This window comes from Moschus berezovskii, chromosome 14 (genome assembly GCF_049115385.1).
Source record: "Moschus berezovskii isolate FMDL1 chromosome 14, NW_MosBer_1.0, whole genome shotgun sequence".
NCBI lineage: Eukaryota > Metazoa > Chordata > Mammalia > Artiodactyla > Moschidae > Moschus > Moschus berezovskii.
The window spans coordinates 61,592,861-61,619,503 of record NC_142473.1 but is presented as its reverse complement, the minus strand read 5'-3'; the positions used below and the strand labels follow the sequence as shown (position 1 = coordinate 61,619,503).

The following is a 26,643-nucleotide window of genomic DNA, read 5'->3' as shown; positions in this document are numbered from 1 at the left end:
AGTATGTACCATCTAGAATATTTGGGGGATATTTCAGGGATATCACAAAACTGTATTAGGGATACATTTATTGCCTTCCATCTAATAAGTATTACAATAAAAATGTGTTGATGTCACCTTACAAACACTGAATGAATCTGACATGCACACCCATAAAACCCTTATATACTATGTAATACTGTGATGATATGCATTGTCATACATGGATAAGAAAGACCATAAGCAGGGAAAATTGCTGCATTATAAGATGTTATAAGACACAGTGTATGAACCATACAGAATACAGTGAAGCTGTGAAGCCAAATTTGGACTCAACCCCCAGCATACACATTTTTCAGAATTTCTACTCTATGAAAATAAAATATTATTATAACTGCTCTAAAATATCTTATCTTTATCAACATTTATTCTATGATAAAATATATCATACTAAAATAAACTGATAAAAGTATTGCATTAAAAAAAGCAGGAACAAAAATCAAAAGGTAATATGCCTGTGATTAAAAGTACAGATGCTGAATGAAATTGCATGTGTTTGAATCTTACTGCAGCATTCTTAGCTGTGTAACCTTATGCAAATCACTTATGTTCTCTATGTCTCAACTCTAAAATAATGCTAATACTGGTATCTTTTAAAGGTTGGTATAAAAATTAAAAGAGCAAATATATGCGAAAAGTTCAAAGGGGTGCTTGGTACAGTATAGTTCAGTTCAGTTCAGTCACTCAGTCATGTCTGACTCCTTGTGACCCCATGAATCATAGCACGCCAGGCCTCCCTGTCCATCACCAACTCCTGGAGTTTACTCAAACCCATGCCAATCGAGTCAGTGATGCCATCCAGCCATTTCATTCTCTGTCGTCCACTTTTCCTCCTTCCCCCAATCCCTCCCAGCATCAGAATCTTTTCCAGTGAGTCAACTCTTCGCATGAGGTGGCCAAAGTATTGGAGTTTAAGCTTTAGCATCAGTCCTTCCAATGAACAGCCAGGATTGATCTCCTTTAGAATGGACTGGTTGGATCTCCTTGTAGTCCAAGGGACTCTCAAGAGTCTTCTCCAACACCACAGTTCAAAAGCAACAGTATCAGCACTGCTTAAATAGTACCTCCAACTATTATAAGTGCATCTTTTTTCTTTTCCCATGAAAAGTTTTTAAATTTTTAATTAAAAAAAATCTGATTCATAGAGTTAGGATAATCTGTAGAAAAGAACCCATTCACTTAAAGGACTTAGCGACAATAGCCTCTATGTAGAAAGGAAAAAGGCACTTTTAACTGGGCTTGCTGTATGTGTCCAGGGAAATTGCACTGCATATTAAATCATAGAAATTCAAGTCATACTTTCCCATAGATAAGCAGATCAAGAGATTCTTTCCTGACCAAATACTTGATATTCACAGAATATCCAGCAATGTGACTCAAGAGCACAGAAGTGAAAATTAGAAACATCTGTTAACATTTAAATTAGTAAGCAGGAATATATTGTCACCCTGCTTATTTAACTTATATGCAAAGGACATCATGAGAAACGATGGGCTGGAGGAAGCACAAGCTGGAATCAAGATTTCCAGGAGAAATATCAATAACCTCAGATATACAGATTACACCACCCTTATGGCAGAAAGTGAAGAGGAACTAAAGAGCCTCTTGATGAAAGTGAAAGAGGAGAGTGAAAAAGTTGGCTTAAAGCTCAACATTCAGAAAACTAAGATCATGGCATCTGGTCCCATCACTTCATGGGAAATAGATGGGGAAGCAGTGTAAACAGTCAGATTTTATTTTTTTGGGTTCCAAAATCACTGGAGATGCTGATTGCAGCCATGAAATTAAAAGATGCTTAGTCCTTGGAAGGAAAGTTATGACCAACCTAGATAGCATATTAAAAAGCAGAGACACTACTTTGCCAACAAAGACCCATCCAGTCAAAGCTATGGTTTTTCCAGTGGTCATGTATGGATGTGAGAGTTGGACTGTGAAGAAAGCTGAATGCCGAAGAATTGATGCTTTTGAACTGTGGTGCTGGAGAAGACTCTTGAGAGTCCCTTGGACTGCAAGGAGATCCAACCAGTTCAGTTCAGTTCAGTCGCTCAGTCGTGTCCGACTCTCCGCGACCCCATGAATCACAGCACACCAGGCCTCCCTGTCCATCACCAACTCCCGGAGTTCACTCAAACTCATGTCCACAGAGTCGGTGATGCCATCCAGCCATCTCATTCTCTGTCATCCCCTTCTCCTCCCACCCCCAACCTTTCCCCAGAATCAGAGTCTTTTCCAGTGAGTCAACTCGTCACATGAGGTGGCCAAAGTATTGCAGTTTCAGCTTTAGCATCAGTCCTTCCAATGGACATCCAGGATCGATCTCCCTTAGAATGGACTGGTTGTCTCTCCTTGCAGTACAAGGGACTCTCAAGAGTCTTCTCCAACACCACAGTTCAAAAGCATCAATTCTTCGGCGATCAGCTTTCTTCACAGTCCAACTCTCACATCCATACATGACCACGGGAAAAACCATAGCCTTGACTAGACGGACCTTTGTTGGCAAAGTAATGTCTCTGCTTTTTAACATACTATCAAGGTTGGTCATAACTTTCATTCCAAGGAATAAGCGTCTTTTAATTTCATGGCTGCAATCAGCATCTGCAGTGATTTTGGAGCCCAAAAAAATAAAGTCTGACACTGTTTCCACTGTTTTTCCATCTATTTCCCATCAAATGATGGGACCAGATGCCATGATCTTTATTTTCTGAATGTTGAGCTTCCAGCCAACCTTTTCACTCTCCTCTTTCACTTTCATCAAGAGGCTTTTGAGTTCCTCTTCACTTTCTGCCATAAGGGTGGTGTCATCTGCATATCTGAGGTTATTTATATTTCTCCCAGCAATCTTGATTCCAGCTTGTGCTTCTTCCAGCCCAGCGTTCCTCATGATTTACTCTGCACATAAGTTAAATAAGCAAGGTGACAATATACAGCCTTGACGTACTCCTTTTCCTATTTGGAACCAGTCTGTTGTTCCATGTACAGTTCTGACTGTAGCTTCCTGACCTGCATACAGGTTTCTCAAGAGGCAGGTCAGGTGGTCTGGGATTCCCATCTCTTTCAGAACTTTCCACAGTTTCTTGTGATACACACAGTCAAAGACTTTGGCATAGTCAATGAAACAGAAATAGATGTTTTTCTGGAACTCTCTTGCTTTCTTCATGATCCAGCAGATGTGACAATTTGATCTCTGGTTCCTCTGCCTTTTCTAAAACCTGTTTGAACATCTGGGAGTTCATGGTTCAGATATTGCTGAAGCCTGGCTTGGAGAATTTTGAGCATGACTTTACTAGCATGTGAGATGAGTGCAATTGTGCGGTAGTTTGAGCATTCTTTGGCATTGCCTTTCTTTAGGATTGGAATGAAGATTGACCTTTTCGAGTCCTGTGGCCACTGCTGAGATTTCCAAATTTGCTGGCATATTGAGTGCAGCACTTTCACAGCATCATCTTTCAAGATTTGAAATAGCTCAACTGGAATTCCATCACCTCCACTAGCTTTGTTCATAGTGATGCTTTCTAAGGCCCACTTGACTTCACATTCCAAGATGTCTGGTTCTAGGTCTGTGATCACATTACAGTGACTATCTTGGTCATGAAGATCTTTTTTGTACAGTTCTTCTGTGTATTCTTGCCACCTCTTCTTAATATCTTCTGCTTCTGTTAGGTCCATACCATTTCTGTCCTTTATCGAGCCCATCTTTGCATGAAATGTTCCCTTGGAATCTCTAATTTTCTTGAAGAGATCTCTTGTTTTTCCTATTCTGTTGTTTTCCTCTATTTCTTTGCATTGATCACTGAGGAAGGCTTTCTTTTCTCTCCTTGCTATTCTTTGGAACTCTGCATCGGATGCTTATATCTTTTCTTTTCTCCTTTGCTTTTCGCTTCTCTTCTTTTCACAGCTATTTGTAAACCTTCCTTAGACAGCCATTTTGCTTTTTTGCATTTCTTTTCCATGGGGATGGTCTTGGTCCCTGTCTCCTGTACAATGTTACGAACCTCTGTCCAGAGATCATCAGGCACTCTATCTATCAGATCTAGTCCCTTATATCTATTTCTCACTTCCACTGTATACTCATAAGGGTTTTGATTAAGGTCATATCTGAATGGTCTAGTGGTGTTCCTTACTTTCTTCAATTTAAGTCTGAATTTGGCAATAAGGAGTTCATGATCTGAGCCACAGTCAGCTCCTGGTCTTGTTTTTGCTAACTGTATACAGTTTCTCCATCTTTGGCTGCAAAGAATATAATCATTCTGATTTCGGTGTTGACCATCTGGTGACGGCCATGTGTAGAGTCTACTCTTGTGTTGTTGGAAGAGGGTGTTTGCTATGACCAGTGTGTTCTCTTGACAAAACTCTATTAGCCTTTGCCCTGCTTCATTCTGTGCTCCAAGGACAAATTTGCCTGTTACTCCAGGTGTTTCTTGACTTCCCACTTTTGCATTCCAGTACCCTATAATGAAAAGGACATCTTTTTTGGGTGTTAGTTCTAAAAGGTCTTGTAGGTCTTCTTAGAAGACTTCTTCAGCGTTACTGGTTGGGGCATAGGCCTGGATTACTGTAATATTGAATGGTTTGCCTTGGAAATGAACAGAAATCATTCTGTCGTTTTTAAGATTGCATCCAAGTACTGCATTTCAGACTCTTTTGTTGACCATGATGGCTACTCCATTTCTTCTAAGGGATTCCTGCCCACAGTAGTAGATATAATGGTCATCTGAGTTAAATTCACCCATTCCAGTCCATTTTAATTCACTGATTCCTAGAATGTCTATGTTCACTCTTGCCATCTCCTGTTTGATCACTTCCAATTTGCCTTGATTCATGGACCTAACATTCCAGGTTCCTATGCAATATTGCTCTTTACAGCACCGGACCTTGCTTCTATCACCAGCCATATCCACAACTGGGTATTGGTTTTCCTTTTACTCCATCCCTTCATTCCTTCTAGAGTTATTTCTCCACTGATCTCCAGTAGCATACTGGGCACCTACAGACCTGGGGAATTCCTCATTCAGTATCCTATCATTTGCCCTTTGATACTGTTCATGGGGTTCTCAAGGCAAGTATAATGAAGTGGTTTGCCATTCCCTTCTCCAGTGGACCACATTCGGCTGCGGTCCATGTGATCAGATTGACTAGTTTCCTGTGATTATGATTTCAGTGTGTCTGCCTGTGATGCCCCCTCGCAATACCTACTGTCTTATTTGGGTTTCACTTACCTTGGGCGTGGGATATCTTAGCCTCAGGTTTAAAGCAAAATGATTGAGTTATATATATACATATACATCTATTTTTTCAGATTCTTTAGGTTATTACAAAATATTGAATATAGTTTTCTATGCTATATAGTAGGTCATTTTTGGTCATCTATTTAATATATAGTAATCAGTTCAGTTCAGTCACTCAGTCGTGTCTGACTCTTTGCATATGTTAATCCCAAACTCTTAATTTATCCCCCTTTCTCCTTTAGTAACCATACATTTGTCTTCTATGTCTGTGAGTTTGTTTCTGTTTTATAAATAAATTTATTTGTGTCACTTTTTTAAATTTCACAAATAAGTGAAATACATTTGTCTTTCTCTGTCTGACTTACTTCACTAAGTGTGATAATATGTAGGTCCACTGTGGACCTAGAGATTATCCTAGTTTTCTGATATAAATACTCTTTAACTTATATTATTCAGCTCTTGCTTTTTTTGTACTTGTCACCATGGTTTCATTGTATTTAAATCTTTCACAGGTGCATAGTCAGTTCCAGTTTTAGAAGTCAGTGAGAAACTGAGTTAAAAAAGACAATAATATATCAGTTGGAAAAGTGTTTATCTACAGTAATTTTATCAGGCTGTGACTAACCTCAAACACAATAATGAAGGCCAATCTAGCAGCGAGGATATGCCAGTATTGTAGGGTGAATTCATAGGGTTTGGAACTCCAAGGAGGACCTCTGTAGTCTCGGTACCTAAAATCCACAAAAACAAAGTTTGAAGAATAGATATCAAGATGTGAGGATCCCAAATGTTCTTTATTTGGCCAAACTTCAAAATGATAATTTCAATGGGCCCATTAACATGTTGAGTGGAGGAGATGGAATGGTGAAAGCAAAAAGAAGAGACAGCTATAATTTTTAAGTACCTGCAATACCCAGATTTTCCTATGCCAAGTTCACTCAGGTCAAAGAAGGATAGGCTATTGTTGACATATCCTGTTAAACAACTGAAAATAAAAGAAAGCATCACGTGACTCAGATTCATAAATTTCTAATCCAACTCCTTCATTACAAATGATGGGATTTAATAAGTGCTGTTATACCATTCATTCTAATTATAAACTCCAAGCAACTCAGCTCTCTGATTCTATTCCCTGACTCACTATACCTGTGATTATACCTTAATGAGACCAATTCTTGCCTGCTATTTCCCTGCAATAGTTTCTGTCTTGCCCTGTCACTTGGCTTATATTTTATTAAGTGTTCACTATGCAGTGGGCAGGCTTCCCTGGTGCCTCAGATGGTAAAGCATCTGTCTGCAATACAGGAGACCCGGGTTCGATCCCTAGGTTGGGAAGATCCCCTGGAGAAGGAAATGGCAGCCCACTCCAGTAGTCTTGCCTGGAAAATCCCATGGATGGCGAAGCCTGGTAGCCTACCATCCATGGGGCCGCAAAGAGTCAGACACGACTGAGCGACTTCACTTTCACTTTCTTTCATGCAGTGGGCATTGTGGTTCTTTCATATGCATTGAAACTGCATAAATATACTTTTATAAATATACATATATATATATATATACATGTTACAGTATTTGGATAATTATAATCAAGCAGCCAGTTGATAAAAATGTTTATTTGTGATTTATTAACTTATTCAATTTATATATTAAGGACCTAAATTTTGTTAGAAAATTCTAGATACTTGGTATTCAACAGTAAACAAAATAGGAAAAATTCCCTACATTGATGATTCAGTATTAAATTGTAATCAGGGTTAACTTTTACAATAACTTTACAAGCTTATTATTTCTACCATGTGGATTTAAAAAAAAAAAACTAATATTTACAGAAACTAAATGACTTTATTTAGTACTATAATTCTCAAAATTTCTGGTTTCAGATACCCTCTACATTTAAAATAGGCACTGAGGATCTCAAGGAGCTATTTGCATAAGGGCAACCAGGTAGCATTAATGGTAAAGAATCTGTCTGCTAATGCAGAAAATGATAAGAGACACAGGTTCAACCCCTGGGTTGGGAAGATCCCCTAGAGGAGGGCATAGCAACCAACTCCAGTATTCTTGCCTGGAGAATCCCACGGACAGCAGAGCCTGGCATGGGGTGTCCATGGGGTTGCAGAGCTGGACATGACTGAAACGACTTAGCATGCAAGCATGCATATCAATTGATATTTATCACATTAGAAATTGAAAGAGAAATTTAGAAAATATTTATGTTAATTCATTGTAAATAACTATCAAATCCATTCAAATAATATGAAAACACATTTGAAAAATATATATTCCAAAAGAAAAAATTGGAGTGAGAAATGACACAGATTTACATGTTTGCAAAATACCTTAATATCTGCCTTAATAGAAGACCGCTAAGATTGAAAGCAGGAAGAGAAGGGGACAACAGAAGATGAGACGGTTGGATGCCATCACTGACTCAATGGACATGAGATCGAGCAAACTCCGGGAGATGGTGAAGGACAGAAGAGCCTGGCGTGCTGCAGTCCACGGGGTCGCAGAGTCAGACATGACTGAGTGACTGCACAAGATACTCATGTGTGCTCCATCATGTCCAGCTCTTTCGACCCCATGGACTGCAGTCCACTAGGCTCCTCTGTCCACGGGATTTCCCAGGCAAGAATTCGGGAGTGCATTGCCATTTTCTCCTCCAGTGGATCTTCCTGACTCAGGGATTGAACCCAAGTCTCTTGGGTTTCCTGAATTGGCAGGTGGATTCTTTACCACTTGAGTCACCTTGGGATTGTTGAAGGTTAAGTAGAAAATCTGGCCTCACACAGATTAACTAGTTGGAAAAAGGTAGACTATTTTAATATTTCAAATAAATGTCAGTATTTTTCTTTGGTATTCCACCAAAGCCCTACCTATGGTAATTTCTCAAATTTTTGTTGCAAAGTGGAATCTTAAAGTGTCAATGAACTTTCACATGGATTGCTTCATAACAGGTCTATTTTGTACTCTGAATTCATCATTTTATCCAAGCATAATTCTGTGACATCAAATAGGGGCCATTTGGAGAATATCTTTTCCCTAAATCAGGGGTCCCCAACCTCTGGGTCACAGACTGGTACCTGACAGATCAGCAGTAGCAATAGATTGGAAATAAAGTACACAATAAATGTAAGGCACTTGAATCATCCCAAACCATCCCTCCCCTCCCAGGTCTTAAAAAACTGTCTTCCACAAAACTTTTGGTCTCTGGTGCCAAAAAGGTTGGGGACCGCTGCTTATGCGGATATTCCATATGTTGACCTATTTTTTACTGAAGACCATGAGGAAGTACAGTTGTTAACATCACCACTGATTTTTATCAGAAAAAAAAAAAAATACTGGGAAACTCTCAAGCCCAGCAAACATTCTTGATTACTTTCCTTAAAATGACAAGCTAGTTTTGTGCATTTTATAAGAGTGTTTGCTAAATGCCCAAGTCTGAATACTCATAGTTTGTTTGGTAATTGTTGTTTGTCTAGCAACTGTTGAAAAAAATGTTGGTTTGGTATTCAGCTCCAACTATCACACAGGTGCTCTTCTTTGACACTCCCATCACACTTCAGGATATAGCACAAGTGCTTCATGCACACTTTGAGTTTTGTCAGATAGAATAGGAGAAGGCAATGGCACCCCACTCCTGAAAAATCCCATGGATGGAGGAGCCTGGTAGGCTGCAGTCCATGGGGTCACTAAGAGTCGGACATGACTAAGTGACTTCACTTTCATGCATTGGAGAAGGAAATGGCAACCCACTCCTGAGTTCTTGCCTGGAGAATCCCAGGGATGGGGGAGCCTGGTGGGCTGCTGTCTATAGGGTCACACAGAGTCGGACATGACTGAAGCAACTTAGCAGCAGCAACAGCAGCAGATAGAATATTGAGAAGATATTTCTTTAAGGGTAGAGACTTGATACATTTAATAATTATTACTGCTTCATCAAAGATATTTTGAAATGTCTTTGTTGTTGTTTAGTTGCTAAGTCATGTCCAACTCTTTGTGACCCCATGGACTGCAGCACGACAGGCATCCCTGTCCTTCACTACCTCCTGGAGTTTGCTCAAACTCATGTCTATTGAGTCGGTAACGGTATTCAACCATCTGAAATTTCGTACTGGCATCTTAAAAATGGTGACTGTAGTGAGAAATACAATCATTACTAGTAGTTTTTGGTGCCCCTGCTTTGAGTTATGCAAAGCCACTAAAAAATTTTATCCACCAGTGCTTTTGTACCATGTGTGCAGACTTCAATGTTGTAAAAAAAAAAAAAAGCAAATAGTATCTTAGTATTATTATGAAAATAGTATTGACCTCGCAGGCCACAGGTTGAGACCCTGCCTGGAACATGGCGTTGTTAGAGCTTGGATTTGAGTGCCTGTTTATCTTATTCTAAACCTCCAAATATTAATTACAGGGTCCCACTGACTTCTCTCCCCTCCCTGTCCATCCTAGACCTCATAATTTATCATTTTGGCTGATCTCTTGTCAATATTCTCCTCTCCACTGCCACCTTGTCCTTTTGCCCTCTTGCTCTGGAAATTTCCAATCTGAATGAAGGTATTCCAATTTACTGCTAAGCATATATAGAGAAAATTAAATACAGGTAGCCCTTGCGAATGTGTGGTTTCAACCTCACATAAGTCCACCACATCTCTCCTTGAAATGATTCTGCATCCCTAGTCACTGCTTATGGAGAAGGGGTCATATGCTGACTACTGAAGTCAGGAAGTGAAGTAGCTCAGCCGTGTTCGACTCTTTGCGACCCTGTGGACTGTAGCCTACCAGGCTCCTCCTTCCATGGGATTCTCCAGACAAGAATACTGGAGTGGGTTCTCATTTCCTTCTCCAGGGGATCTTCCCGACCCAGGGATCGAACCCTGGTGTCCTTCATTGCAGGCAGACTCTTTAACCTCTGAAACAGCTGATGCCCAGCCAAGCTCATTCTCACCTGCCACTAGGTGGCAGTAAAGACACTAACAAATAATGCCTGTGAGGAAGCGGGCTGCCAATTGTGCCTACGTATTTCAAATCTTAAAGTCTGCTTCTAGACCATTTTGAATTAATAAAAAAGGGACTTTGTGGTTTTTCACTACTAATATTAAAGCCATTTTTTAGGGTTTTGTGATTTACAGTTCATAAAATGTTACCTCAGACATCATTTCTGAAACAAAAGTCCAGACTGATGATGTGCCTTTTAGAAAGAAGCAAAGTTAATACTTAATTCTAGGGAGTTTGACTTCAAGTCAAAAATCTTTTGATAAGACTCTAAAATATAAAATGAAATCTCATGTCTTTATTGCCTCTTTTTGAAAAATTGACATGTTTGTGTTCAGAAAGGCACTGCAATGTTCTGAGACAAATTAGTTCATCAGCAGAACTAAGAGCTGATGTCTTCCTAACCAGGACTCGGCCTGTTGGGGCACAAGTCCTGTATCTAGATAAGATGCAAGCCTGGAGCTGCTCTTGAAGGGAGGAGAGGCAGTTTCTCCTAGCACTACTAATCACCTATCTCTACTTTCACATCTAAAGCTGCCCTCTAGCTAAAAACTCCAGTTTCTCTCTTTCGCCAAGTACAGTGCTCCCTTTCTTTCTTCCCTAACACACATTTTCAAGAAGGAAAGATCTGTAAAGTCCATGTCCCCTAAGGCAGTGGTTCCATTAATAAAGTGAGAATTTTTGCTCCCCAGTGACCATTTTGTGATGATTGGAGACATCTGTGGTTGTCACAACTTCGGGAGCAGGGAGGTTGCTTTTGGTATCCACTGGGTAGAGGCCATGGGTGCTGCTAAACATCTTAAGATGCAAAGGATGTCCCCTCCTCCTCAAAAACAGAATTATCTGCTCTGCAGTGTCAATAGTGCAGAGGTTGAGAAACCCTGGAAGTGTTGATTTAAATTTTAATCAAAAAGAAAAAGGAAGCAGGTCTAGGGTATCCTATTCTGCATCCTTAAAATCTCTAGCAGTAAATTCCTTTAGAAAAATCTCTAGTCATATAGCTGACAGTTTCTTTACATTCTGCATCTCCTCACACACTAGTTTAATTCCCTTCAGTAATCTGATTAACTATTATGGACCTCAATTTCCTGATAGCTCAGTTGGTAAAGAATCCACCTGCAATGCAGGAGACCCCAATTCAATTCCTGGGTTGGGAAGATCTGCTGGAGAAGGGATAGGCTACCCATGTCAATATTCTTGGGCTTCCCTTGTGGCTCAGAGGGTAAAGAATCTGCCTGCAATGTGGGAGACCTGGGTTTGATCCCCAGGTTGGGAAGATCCCCTGGAGAAGGAAAGAGCTACCCACTCTAGTATTCTGGCCTGGAGAATTTCATGGACTGTATGGTCCATGGGGTTGCAAAGAGTCGGACAGACTGAACGACTTTCATATCACTTCAATTCATAATTGCACTGGAGGATTTTTAAGGTCTCTCCTGGTTTTAAATCTGACTTCTAAATACATTATAATGTTTTTACCATTTTAATGCCGGTGATGAACTTACACAGAAAGTAATACAGAGACTCTGAAATTATTTGCTGTAAAACACTGTTGTGCTTTTTATCCCACTAGATTTCATCTAATAAACATAGAAACACAGTGATCAGAAGCATTACCCTTAATGGTCACAGAACAAAACTGCCCAGTAAGTTCTGTTTAATGACAAACATAAAATGTGTAAAGTTCAACCTTACCTTTCACCATATTCAAAATGACTTGCACAGGGGCCATATTTGTATTCATAGACAAAACGTGGGATGTAATCAGATGTTATAGCAATTACAAACGCATTAGTGATCACAGCCAATATACCAATTCCTTCAAGAATTCCATACCAGATACCTAATAGGAGAAAGATAAAAGACAGCGAGTAAAAAGGGCAAAAAAAGAAAGAAAGAAAACCTTTTGGTTTTCCAACCTTTAACTTGGAAAAGATGTTTTAGTTATGCTGGAACCAAGTACTGTGAAAGTGTTAGTTGCTCAGTTGTCTCTGACTCTTTGGGACCCCGTAGACTATAGCCCACCAGGTTCTTCTGTCCATGGAATTCTCCAGACAAGAATACTGGAATTGGTAGCCATTCTCTTCTCCAGAGGATCTTCCTGACCCAGGGATCGAACCCAGGTCTCCCACACTGCAGACAGATCTTTACCGTCTGAGTCACCAGAGAATCCCAAGTTGGAACCAAGCTCTGTCCATTACTTACTTTCTAAGGATGGTATATATCTCATTACAGATATTACAGCTACTGAATACTTTCTATAGAGAGGAGGAAGACCTCATCTGCAGAGATTTGAAAATTAGAAGATTGTTGGAATTGGTTTTTATTTTTTACAATGAGATATGGCACGGCTGCTTAAGATTTTTCAAAGCCTATATATATAGAACTTGATTAGTACTAAAACCAAGAAAAATATAGTACTACTTCATTGTGTGAACCCCAAAATATCTGCATTCACTATGAGTTTTGCCTTTATCTTTGTCAAAGACTTTTTTGATGTAAAAATATGAAAAAGTAAAACTAGTGTCAAGATCTTGAAATCACTGGTTTTTTTAAGAAATAGAAAATGTAAACCAATCTGGCATCACATAGATAAACAAAACAGGCTTTGAAATTGTATATCGGAAGAGGGAGGAACAAGATGGCGGAAGAATAGGACGGCGAGACCACTCTCTCCTCCACAAATTCATCAAAAGAACATTTGAATGCGAGTAAAGTCCACAAAACAACTTCTGAATGCTGGCAGAGGACGTCAGGCACCCAGGAAAGCAGCCCATTGTCTTCGAAAGGAGGTAGGAAAAAACATAAAAGATAAAAAGTGAGACAAAAGAAGTAAGGACGGAGCTCCGTCCCTGGAAGGGAGGCTTTAAAAAGAGAGAAGTTTCCAAACACCAGGAAACATTCTCACTGACGAATCTGTGGCGAGCCTTGGAAGCTCAGAGGGCCACATAACCCTCTTTTTTTTTTAAGATTTTTTTAAAACCCACAGATTACCTGCCAAACGGTAACTCCCAGCGGAGAAGCAGCGCAGACGCCTGCATACGCCATTAGCAGCGGGGGCTGGGCAGGGAGGAGCCGGCTGAACTGCTTAGAGAGAGGACTGGGCTTGAATGCCGCGAGAACAATTTGAGAGAACTGGGGAGAGCAAAGCAGACTGTGGAATAGCTTCCCCACGAAAAGGCGGAAAGCTCTAACCTATGACTCGGCCAGCCCCGCTCACAGAATAAAGCACTGAGCAGAGTGAGCCGGCTGCGGCTGGCCCATCCCCCATCCCCCGCCGAGACAGGCAGGGAGCGCAGCCAGAGCCGGAGCGGGCAACCGCGGCCCCAGAAAGGCATCTGATACAAACTGCAGACAGGCTTGTTGCTAATCAGGACTTCTTGGGCTCGGGCCGGTCGATATCCCCCTGAGAAGGTGCGCCGGTTGTACACCCAGAAAACTGAGTGGCGGGGACTGGGGAGGCGATAAGTCGCAGAGACCGCGCTCGCCAAACACCTGGTCCCCTGAGCTGCTCGGACCGGGGAAGGCACAAAACGCAGGCCCAACCAAGTCTGCGCCTTTGTGGAGTACCTGAGAACCTGAACTTGAGCCGCTCAGACCTTGGAAGTGCATACAACCCGGTGCCGGCCTCAGACCATTCCCGGCAGAGCAACCTAGAGCCTGTGCAGTATAGACTGGGACAGCATAAGTGCTGTGTGTGGGGGCAAACCCAGTGTGGCCGAGACGCTGCGAGCACTCCCCACAGATGCCAGAGATAATCGACTGCAGCGTTCCTCCCTTCCCAGAACAGGACTGAACAACTGAGCCTTAAAAAGTGTCCACCCACCCCCTAGTATCAGGGCGGAAATTAGACACTGAAGAGACCAGCAGACAGAAGCTAAAACAGAGGGAACCACCTTGGAAATGACAGATAGAGACGTCTAGAGACCGCTCCAAGAATAAGACCAAAAACCAGAGGCAAGAGGCTTAAGCCCGAATCCTGAGAACACCAGAGAAGTCCTGACTCCAGGGAACATTAATCGATAGGAGCTCATCAAACGTCCCCATACCTACACTAAACCCAAGGGTCAACAAGTTCCAGAGCAAGACATACCACGCAAATTCTCCAGTAACACAGGAAACTAGCCCTGAGCTTCAATATACAGGCTGCCCAAAGTCACTCCAAACCCACTGACATCTCATAACTCATTACTGGACACTTCATTGCACTCCAGAGAGAAGAAATCCAGCTCCACCCACCAGAACACCGACACAGGCTTCCATAACCAGGGAACCTTGACAAGTCACCTGTCCAACCCCACACACAGCAAGGAAACTACATAATAAAGAGAACTCCACAAACGGCCAGAAGAGGGAAAGGCCACCCCAAGCAAAGCATTATAAGCAAGATGAAGAAGCAGAGAAATACCCAGCAAGTAAAGGAACAAGATAAATGCCCACCAACACAAACAAAAGAGGAAGATATAGGGAATCTACATGAAAAAGAATTTCGAATTTTGGTGGTGAAAATGATTCAAAATCTTGAAAGCAAAATGGAGTTACAGATAAATAACCTGGAGAAAAGGATTGAGAAGATGGAAGAAAGGTTTAAGAAGGACTTAGAGGAAATAAAAAAGAGTCAATATACAATGAATAATACAATAGATGAGATCAGAAACACTCTGGAGGGAACAAACAGTAGAATAACAGAGGCAGAAGACAGGATAAGTGAGCTAGAAGATAGAATTGTAGAAATAAATGAAACAGAGAGGAAAAAAGAAAAACAAATTAAAAGAAATGAGAACAATATTAGAGACCTCTGGGACAATGTTAAACGCTCCAACATTCGAATCATAGGAATCCCAGAAGAAGAAGACAAAAAGAAAGACCATGAGAGAATACTTGAGGAGATAATAGTTGAAAACTTCCCTAAAATAGGGAAAGAAATAATCACCCAAGTCCAAGAAACCCAGAGAGTTCCCAACAGGATAAACCCAAGGTGAAATACTCCAAGACACATATTAATCAAATTAACAAAGATCAAACACAAAGAACAAATATTAAAAGCAGCAAGGGAAAAACAGCAAATAACACACAAGGGGATTCCCATAAGGATAACAGCTGATCTTTCAACAGAAACTCTTCAGGCCAGGAGGGAATGGCAAGACATACTTAAAGTGATGAAAGAAAATAACCTACAGCCCAGACTACTGTACCCAGCAAGGATCTCATTCAAATATGAAGGAGAAATCAAAAGCTTTACAGACAAGCAAAAGCTGAGAGAATTCAGCATTACCAAACCAGCTCTCCAACAAATGCTAAAGGATCTTTTCTAGACAGGAAACACAGAAAGGGTGTATAAACTCGAACCCAAAGCAATAAAGAAAATGGCTACGGGATCGTTCTTATCAATAATTACCTTAAACGTAAATGGGTTGAATGCCCCAACCAAAAGACAAAGGCTGGCTGAATGGATACAAAAACAAGACCCCCATATATGTTGTCTGCAAGAGACCCACCTCAAAATGAGGGACACATACAGACTGAAAGTGAAGGGCTGGAAAAAGATATTCCATGCAAATAGAGACCAAAAGAAAGCAGGAGTAGCAATACTCATATCAGATAAAATAAACTTTAAAACAAAGGCTGTGAAAAGAGACAAAGAAGGAAACTACATAATGATCAAAGGATCAATCCAAGATGAAGATATAACAATTATAAATATTTATGCACCCAACATAGGAGCACCGCAATATGTAAGACAATTACTAACAAGTATGAAAGGGGAAATTAACAACAATGCAATGATAGTGGGAGATTTTAATACCCCACTTACATCTATGGATAGATCAACTAAACAGAAAATTAACAAGGAAACACAATCTTTAAATGATACAATAGACCAGTTAGACCTAATTGATATCTATAGGACATTTCACCCCAAAACAATGAATTTCACCTTTTTCTCAAGTGCACATGGAACCTTTTCCAGGATAGATCACATCCTGGGCCATAAATCTAGCCTTGGTAAATTCAAAAAAGTTGAAGTCATTCCATGCATCTTTTCTGACCACAATGCAGTAAAATTAGATCTCAATTATGGGAGAAAAACTATTAAACATGCCAACATATGGAGGCTGAACAACACGCTGCTGAACAACGAACAAATCATAGAAGAAATCAAAAGAGAAATCAAAATATGCATAGAAATGAATGAAAATGAAAACACAACAACCCAAAACCTCTGGGACACTGTAAAAGCAGTGCTAAGGGGGAAGTTCATAGCAATACAGGCACACATCAAGAAACAAGAAAAAAGTCAACTAAATAACCTAACTCTACATCTAAAGCAACTAGAAAAGGAAGAAATGAAGAACCCCAGGGTCAGTAGAAGGAAAGAAATTGTTAAATTAGGGCAGAGATAAATGCAAAAGAAACAAAAGAGACTATAGCAAAAATCAACAAAGCCAAAAGCTGGTTCTTTGAGAAGGTAAATAAAATTGACAAACCACTAGCCAGACTTATCAAGAAACAAAGGGAGAAGAACCAAATCAATAAAATTAGAAATGAAAATGGAGAGATCACAACTGACAACACAGAAATACAGAGGATTATTAGAGAATACTATCAGGAATTATATGGCAATAAAATGAATAACCTGGAAGAAATGGACAAATTCCTAGAAAAATACAACTTTCCAAAACTGAACCAGGAAGAAATAGAAAATCTGAACAGACCCATCACAAGCACGGAAATTGAAACTGTAATCAAAAATCTCCCAGCAAACAAAAGCCCAGGTCCAGATGGCTTCACAGCTGAATTCTACCAAAAATTTAGAGAAGAGCTAACACCTATTCTACTCAAACTCTTCCAGAAAATTGCTGAGGAAGGGAAACTTCCAAACTCATTCTATGAGGCCACCATCACCCTAATCCCAAAACCTGGTAAAGACCCCACAAAAAAAGAAAACTACAGGCCAATATCACTGATGAACATAGATGCAAAAATCCTTAACAAAATTCTAGCAATCAGAATCCAACAGCATATTAAGAAGATCATACATCATGACCAAGTGGGCTTTATCCCAGGAATGCAAGGATTCTTCAATATCCGCAAATCAGTCAACGTAATACACCACATTAACAAACTGAAAAATAAAAATCATATGATTATCTCAATAGATGCAGAGAAAGCCTTCGACAAAATTCAACATCCATTTATGATAAAAACCCTCCAGAAAGTGGGAATAGAAGGGACATACCTCAACATAATAAAAGCTATATATGACAAACCCACAGCAAACATTATCCTCAATGGTGAAAAACTGAAAGCATTTCCCCTAAAGTCAGGAACAAGACAAGGGTGCCCACTCTCACCACTACTATTCAACATAGTTCTGGAAGTTTTGGCCACAGCAGTCAGAGCAGAAAAAGACATAAAAGGAATCCAAATTGGAAAAGAAGAAGTAAAACTTTCACTGTTCGCTGATGACATGATCCTCTACACAGAAAACCCTAGAGACTCTACCAGAAAACTACTAGAGCTAATCAATGATTACAGTAACATTGCAGGATATAAAATCAACACACAGAAATCCCTTGCATTCCTATACACTAATAATGAGAAAATAGAGAAATTAAGGAAACTATTCCATTCACTGTTCCAACAAAAAGAATTAAATACTTAGGAATATATCTACCTAAGGAAACAAAAGACTTGTACATAGAAAACTATAAAACACTACGGAAAGCAATCAAAGAGGACACTAATAGATGGAGAAATATACCATGTTCATGGATTGGAAGAATAAATATTGTAAAAATGAGTATACTACCCAAAGTAATTTATACATTCAATGCAATCCCTATCAAGCTACCAAAGATATTTTTCACAGAACTAGAACAAACAATCTCACAATTTGTATGGAAATACAAAAAACCTCGAATAGCCAAAGCAATCTTGAGGAAGAAAAATGGAACTGGGGGAATTAACCTGCCGGACTTCAGGCTCTACTACAAAGCCACAGTCATCAAGACAGTATGGTACTGGCATAAAGACAGAAATATAGATCAATGGAACAAAATAGAAAGCCCAGAGATAAATCCACGCATCTATGGTCACCTCATCTTTGACAAAGGAGGCAAGAATATAAAATGGAGAAAAGACAGTCTCTTTAACAAGTGGTGCTGGGAAAACTGGTCAGCCACTTGTAAAAGAATGAAACTAGAACGCTTCCTAACACCATACACCAAAATAAACTCAAAATGGATTAGAGAGCTAAATGTAAGACCAGAAACTATAAAACTCCTAGAGGAGAACGTAGGCAAAACACTCTCCGACATAACTCACAGCAGGATCCTCCATGACCCACATCCCAGAATATTGGAAATAAAAGCAAAAATAAACAAATGGGACCTAATTAAAATCAAAAGCTTCTGCACAGCAAAGGAAACTATAAGTAAGGTGAAAAGACAGCCTTCAGAATGGGAGAAAATAATAGCAAATGAAGCAACTGATAAAGGATTAATCTCCAAATTATACAAGCAGCTCCTGCAGCTCAATTCCAGAAAAATAAATGACCCAATCAAAAAATGGGACAAAGAACTAAACAGACATTTCTCCAAAGAAGACATACAGATGGCTAACAAACACATGAAAAAATGCTCAACATCCCTCATAATCAGAGAGATGCAAATCAAAACCACAATGAGATACCATTTCACACCAGTCAGAATGGCTGCTATCCAAAAGTCTACATGCAATAAATGCTGGAGAGGATGTGGAGAGAAAGGAACCCTCTTACACTGTTGGTGGGAATGCAAACTAGTACAGCCACTATGGAGAACAGTGTGGAGATTCCTCAAAAAACTGGAAATAGAACTGCCATATGATCCAGCAATCGCACTCCTGGGCATACACACCGAGGAAACCAGAATTGAAAGAGACACGTGTACTCCAATGTTCATTGCAGCACTGTTTATAATAGCCAGGACATGGAAGCAACCTAGATGTCCATCTGCAGACGAATGGATAAGAAAGCTTTGGTACATATACACAATGGAGTATTATTCAGCCATTAAAAAGAATACATTTGAATCAGTTCTAATGAGGTGGATGAAACTAGAGCCTATTATACAGAGTGAAGTAAGCCAGAAAGAAAAACACCAATACAGTATACTAACACATATATATGGAATTTAGAAAGATGCAAATGATAACCCTGTATACGAGACAGCAAAAGAGACACAGATGTATAGAACAGTCTTTGGGACTCTGTGAGAGAGGGTGAGGGTGGGATGATTTGGGAGAATGGCATTGAAACACGTATGTTGTCATATGTGAAACGAATCACTAGTTCAGGGTCAATGCATGTTATAGGATGCTCAGGGCTGGCATGCGGGGATGACCCAGAGGGAGGATAAAGGGAGGAGGGAGGTGGGAGAGGGGTTCAGGAGGGGGAACTTATGTAAACCCGGGGCAAATTCATATCAATGTATGGCAAAACCAACCAATATAATATTGTAAAATAAAAAAAATTAAAAAAAAAAAAAGAAATTGTATATCATATCAACAGACTATTGATTTTGGTCAAAATTGATGTTTCAAATAGGATTAAAATTAACTTTTAAAAACAATGATATGAAAAAATAAGTCCTAGAAAGGTATATATGACATCCTTTACAGTTACAAACAAGTTTATGAACTAGCAATGCTCAGTAAGAACTTATCAGCCAAGAATTATAAATAAGATTACTCTCATTTCATTCTTTTGTTAATGAAAACAGTTTTGTTATGGTTGGAAGGGAGCCTCAGCAATAGAAACACATATGGTGCTAAGTAAGATCAAGCCACCACTTGGCCTTAGCAATGCAAAAAAACATGTAGTTCCTGAATCTTACCTATGTCAGTTGCTCGGGCTGGCAAAGGCCTCCGCCATTGGGTGACAAATTTGTATGCATCCAGCCTGATTTCGATGATATTGTTTAACAAAGCCAAAAGAGGGGCCAGAGGAAAAGCCGCAACAAAGATGGTAGTAAAACCAAACTGCAAAACTGTAAAGGCAGAGAGTTAGAAAATTAGTAATATAAACAGTTTCATTTATTAAGTGTCTTCTTTGTTTCATATTAGGCATCTTTACATAGATTGCCTTTAATCCTTTCAACACCTTATAAAGTAAGTATGCTTATCCTATTTTACAGCTGAGAAAACTTGAAGCTCATAGGTATTAGTTAATCTGGCTAAAGGGTAGATAGCTAAAAAAAGGTTAAAATCTGAATTCAAACTCAGGTCTCAATAGACTGAAAGTCTATGAGCCTTTCACTTCTATGCCATACATCATGACGGAAGAAAAATGTCAGAGGACTTGAAGAAAAATGCTCAGTCCTAGAAGAGAAGCAAGAGACCTAATCTCGTCCTCTGTTTTTCTGGATGAGAAAACTGGGGGCCAGAGAATGAAAGCAAATGTTAAAACAACATAACGAGGTGCAGCAATCTTAACAGTCAATCCTTATTTTCATAATACAAATAAGTTTCTTGAAGAAGCCCAGACTCAGATGGATCTGGGCAAAGATTTACTGTGAGAAAGAATTACTGCTCTATTTGGATGGGATGATACATTTCTTAACGTAGGAATGAGTTTTGCTTTATTTTGTTCCTTTAAAATATTTGTTCAAAGGTAGATGCTTTCATTTTGCTCAAATGTTATGACTGACAGGGAAAAATGCATAAGCCTTCCAAGGGCACTGACTTAATATCTTCTCCAGCTCTGCTGAGACAGGTGTAGATGTGTTTTAGAAAGCTTGGGGCTGGAAAGGAGAGAGATGGTTTTTTTCTCTGGAATCAGAATCTGCATGAAGTAGAAAAAAGTATCAAGAAGGTCAAATAGCTTTGCAGAAGATTCCATACCCATTTCTAAGTACTCATCCATCAGTCCGTGAATATTCATGGGCTGCAGATTCCAATCATTTTCCCACTGAGGTATGGAAGCATCTTGAATTCCCCGCTTGATTTTATGTCGTGACCACCAGTTCTGGATCAACCTACATTGTGAGCAGACAAAGGGCTTTTGAGCTCTTATTTAAGCAACTGCTAACCAATTTACAGTGCATTAAGAAAAGTGAAGCATTCACTACCTTGAAACTGTACTGGGAATTGGGTGCTTGTATGGTCTCAACTCTGTTTTTACAAGGTTATTTATTCATTTATTTTTCGTTATGCTGCATCTTTGTTGCTACATGTGGGCTTTCTTGAGTTGTGGAAGGCGGGGCTATTCTCTTGTTGCAGTGGGTGGGCTTTTCATTGCTGTGATGTCTTTTTCAGCAGAGCACAGGCTCTAGGGCACGTGGGCTTCAGTAATTGTGACACACAGGCTCAGTAGTTGTGGTGCTTGGGCTTAGTTGCCCCACAGCATGAGAAATCTTCCCGGAGCAGGGATCAAACCCATGTCCTCTGCTTGGCAGCAGGATTCTTAACCATTGAACCAAAGAGGCCCTAGACTTCCTAGCCCCTAAAAACATCTACATATTTGTCAGAGTTGATCCTCCCATGTGCTAGGTGCTTCCTGATATTGTTTAGACACAGTCTTGTTTCTATGATTCTATGATCCCATCTGTATAAATATTTAAACTCCTATGTTGCCTGATGTAATTGTATCTGAGCCCTTCCTTCCAAATCATCTGGGCTGTGCTCTCTGAACACAAGTAAAATCATTTAATTGAGCCCTACCTAGAGTTTCAAGAGATGTAATTTCTAGTCTCCACCCTACAGTGCATTAGCTGTGTGGCCTTTATTAAGTCACTTCACTTCTCTGAGTCTATAAACATGAAGCATTCAAGAGATTACACTCTGCTCCTATAAAGAACAATAATTTACAGGCATTATCAGACTTGGAAAGGAAGTAACAATACTCTTTCCCCAGACCAGGGGCAGTCTTGAAATTATATGACTCAGAAATATCCTGGTATGCAAATATTATAGACTGCTGGATAATTAATTATTTTAAGAGTTAGATGAAAATTATCTCTATGATAAAGTGAATTTCACAGGACTCAGTGAATACTACCCAACTCTCAGTTATAATTAATCATGGACTTAGAGCTTTAGTGGGGGCTGGAAGAGCCACCATAACTAGATAAAAACGTCAGGCAGAGTGCTTCAATGTGTGTTCCTTGTAGGTTGCCTCTGGAGCCTCAGGAAGATGCTATTGCTTTAGGGACTGGCTCACTCCTGTTACATTTTCTGCAGCAAGGTCAAAAAATCCAATTGTTGGAAAAACCCCACCAAGACATCCTTTGCCATGGTACCCTTGGGATTTGAAATACAAAATCCAGGCTGACCTCTTGGGCAAGGACATGGTGGAAGGTGCTGTCCAAAGTGCACAGTATGCATAGAAGTACATGGATAATGATAACAATAAGAATCAATGTTCATACCACAGTGGCTATCACACCATCTTGACTGTGCTTGTGAAGTACCCACGCCATGTCAAATGCTGCGGTAGGCACTTGAAACCTAACTTATTCTGATATTTTCAAATTACATTCTTCAAAATTTATGTTTCAAAGAGATGAGCCAAGGATAGAAAGGGATGTGAAAAATGGACTGGGCTTCCCAAACCTTTGTTGCTATTCTCTCTTCATTCAGAGGAAATTCGTTTTAATCTGTTTTGACTATTGTGGATTTGTATAAATATCTCTTCACAAAAAGCTTCTGTCATTTATTGATGAAGATTTAAATACCATTGGGTCATCTAATCTAATTTTCATAAATCCCTTACTTTACAAATTAAAAAAATAATGTCTCAGAGAGGTTAAGTAAATTATAAATATCTTTAGCAAGAGGCAGAGAACGAATCTGAATCAGGTCTCAGTAATTTCACAGTCCAGTGCTCTAAGACTGCCTGTAATTTGACACAATACTTTATTGCTGATTTCAGGGTTAATACTACCTCTCCAACCCCTCTGCTCAGGCATGTCCTGATATAGTTATGGGTCAATGAGGAGAAAAAATATGGTATAATTTGATGACTGAGCCTAAACTATTTATAGGATCAATTAACTAACCAGTTCTTCCCCCATAGCAAGGAAATTTCTCAATACTATATTGTTTTTAGCTTAGACCTCAAAGCTTCCATATCACATTGTTTTAAATATACTCTATTTCACTATATTCTAAAGGATAACATATTTTAATAGATGTAAAAGTGAACATTCAAGGTCCTTTTATGTCAACTTTTCACAGAATTTATCTATATGGACAAAAATAGAATGCTGTTGGTTTGATATTATCACAACCAATACTGGTGTAAAGATTTTTGTTATTATTGTTGTTGTAACAAAGAGCCCAAAATATTCCCATCTACGATTTTAATTTAATTTAATTTTGTTTTGTTTTTTTTTGGCAGGTGGGTGGAATGGAGGTTCTCTGTATTAAACAAAAACAACAACAACCTTAGTCTTTTGGTAACCAAAAGAAACCAGAAAGTTATTTTTGTCCTCAAGAACCCACACTATCAATAATGCTTTAAGAATATCAACAAGTGTGTTAGGATACTGAACAGAATACAAGTATTCTACATCCATTATTTCCATTCATCCTTTAAACTGTTCTTGAGAAGATACAGCTATTGAGCTCTTCTTAGAGATGTGAAAACTAAGGCACAGAAAGACTGACTTACACACGGTCACACCTTTCAGAGAGGAGCAGAATGGAAACTGAACTGTTATGACTCTGATTACCAAGCCCACTTCTTAACAACTAGCCATACTGCCTGTATCTTTCTTCTTTGTCACTCTATATGTATCTGTGTGCACACTTAGTTGTGTCTGACTTTGTGAGGTCCCACAGACTATAACCCACCAGGATCCTCTGTCCATTTAATTCTCCAGGAAAGAATACTGGAGTGGGTTGCCATTTCCTACTCCAGGGGATCTTCCAAACCCAGAGACTGAATGCGAGTCTCTTCTGTCTCTTGCATTGGCAGGAAGGTTCTTTACCCCCAGTGCCACCTGGGAAGACCCGTCACTCTATACATGGCCAGCTTAAAAATTAAGTACTCACGGGTATCCCAGTTCCATGAAATTGTTCCATATTTGCTTCAAAAACATGATAACTCCCATCTGGAGGCAAAGGTCTATCAAACAGCCACTAGGATGACACTGAAACAAACAACAGGGACAATAAGGATCTTGCTCTTCTCAGCTTAAACTCCCCCATCTTCCAACTGCACAGCAAATTCTAAAGCCATGTCACCTCATGTCAATGCATAAAGAGAATAAAAACAAGGAAGGAATAGCATGTATGAGGATACTTGATAGGGAAGTTTTCAGTAAATATACTGGAATATTGATAAAAATTATAACAGCAATAACAACAAAACTTTTTTTTTCCTTCATGGCCAATGAAGTGTGTCCTCTGCATTGGAAGCACAAAATCTTAACCACTGGACCACCAGGGAAGTCTAACAAATCTACCTTTTAATGGGCACTTACTGCTGCCAGGCTCCATGCTAGGCATGATCGCATTTAATGAATGCTCTGGAATACTTTATGAAAAAGTGTAAGTATTAGTCACTCAGTCGTGTCTGATTCTGCGATCCCATGGACTATAGTCCACCAAGCTCCTCTGTCCATGGGATTGCCCAGGCAAGAATATTGGAATGGGTAGCCACTTCTTTCTTCAAGGGATCTTCCCAACACACGGATCAAACCAGGGTCTCCTTCATTGCAGGCAGATTCTTTACCATCTGAACTATCAAGGAATCGATTTAATAACCAAGTGATAGAGAAATATTTAACTCTATGATAAAATGTTTATATTTTTAAAAATAAGCTTCTTACCTCAGGCTAATTTTAAATTTGTAGAAAATTTGCAAAGCTAAAATTGTACAGAGTGCCAATACACTCCTCTCCCAATTCCCTTCACTGCCCCTTACAGGACCAAGGTATATTGTCAAAGCTAAGAAATTCACAGTAATACATTTCTATTAGGTAGTGTATTAAAAAACAGAGACATAGATTTGCTGACAAAAGTCTGTACAGTCAAAGCTATAGTTTTTCTAGTAGTCATGTACAGATGTGAGATTTGGACCATGAAGAAGGCTGAGTGAAAAAGAATTGATACTTTCGAACTGTGGTGCTGAAGAACTCTTGAGAATCCCTTGGATAGCAAGGATATCAAACCGGTCAATCCTAAAGAATCAACCCTGAAGATTCATTGGAAGGACTGATGCTGAAGCAGAAGCTCTAATACTTTGGCCGCCTGATGAGAAGAGCCGACTCATTGGAAAAGACCCTGATACTGGGAAAGACTGAGGGCAGGAGGAGAAGGGGACAACAGAGAATGAGATAGTTGGATGGCAGCACCAATTCAACAGACATGAGGCTGAGCAATCTCTGGGAGATAGTGAAGAACAGGGAGGCCTGGAGAGCTACAGTCCATGGTGTCACAAAGAATCAGACACGACTTAGAGACAACAACAATTAACTAAACTCCAGACTTTGCTTAGATTTCACCTGCTCCAGGATTTAATCTGGGATACCTCATAGAATTTATTTGTCATGCCTCTCCCAGTCTTCTCTGGTCTAGGCAGTTTCTCAGATTTTCATATTCTTAACAATTTTGAGTACCACTGACAAGCATCCTGTGGACAATCCCCCAAGCTGGGTTAATCTCATGTTTTCACACATTTAGACTGGGGTTATATCTTTTGGGAATGGAGGCAGGGTACAGTGGTGAAGTGCCATTTTCACCATCAGGGTTACATGATATCCACATGTCATTACTAGTGACATTAACCTTCAACATTTGGTTAGGATAGTATCTGCCAGGTGTTTCCATTGAAAAGTTACTCATTTTTCCTTTCTCTCAGAAGTGAGTCACTAAGTCTAGCCCACTCTTAAGATGGGGGAAGGTCTATCGCCCAGGGAGGAATTATCTATGCATATTATAATGCATTTAAATGATAAAAGTACACCACAAAACAGTTTGCCAGTATGATCCCACTGATGCCCTGTCTGTGCTCCACTGCTTTTTTAGATCTTCAGTAATACAGGGCTTCTCAGGTGGCTCAGTGGTAAAGAGTCCACTTGCCAATGCAGGAGAAGTGGGTTCGATCCTCTGGAGGAGGAAATGGCAACCTGCTCCAGTATTCTTGCCTGGGAAATCCCATGGAGAGAGGATCCTGGTGGGCTACAGTGCATAGGGCTGCAAAGTCAGACATGGCTGAGTGACTGAGCACACATGAATGCAACAACATTAGAAACCCATACACACAAAAATGTGATTACAATGAAAATTGTAATCAAAGTGTTTTGCTTGAAAACTGCACACTATTTGAGTAGGAAAGCGTAGGTCTTTTTCTTTGGAAATGGGTTCATGTCCTGCTCATAAGGCTGATGGTCTCTGTAGC

The 26,643-nt window shown here is 39.7% G+C and overlaps 1 protein-coding gene across 1 annotated transcript in view; it reads right to left on the bottom strand.

Moving 5' to 3' along the window:
• ANO3 (anoctamin 3) overlaps nucleotides 1–26,643 on the bottom strand; it is a 423,263-nt gene that overhangs the window by 3,381 nt on the left and 393,239 nt on the right. Inside the window, exons 21-26 of the mRNA XM_055423747.2 lie at nucleotides 24,294–24,391; nucleotides 21,141–21,274; nucleotides 20,135–20,287; nucleotides 11,952–12,099; nucleotides 6,169–6,249; nucleotides 5,890–5,995 (exon numbers count right to left, since the gene is read on the bottom strand). Coding sequence (XP_055279722.2) covers nucleotides 5,890–5,995; nucleotides 6,169–6,249; nucleotides 11,952–12,099; nucleotides 20,135–20,287; nucleotides 21,141–21,274; nucleotides 24,294–24,391 — 720 coding nt within the window. The remainder of the gene's footprint in view (nucleotides 1–5,889; nucleotides 5,996–6,168; nucleotides 6,250–11,951; nucleotides 12,100–20,134; nucleotides 20,288–21,140; nucleotides 21,275–24,293; nucleotides 24,392–26,643) is intronic.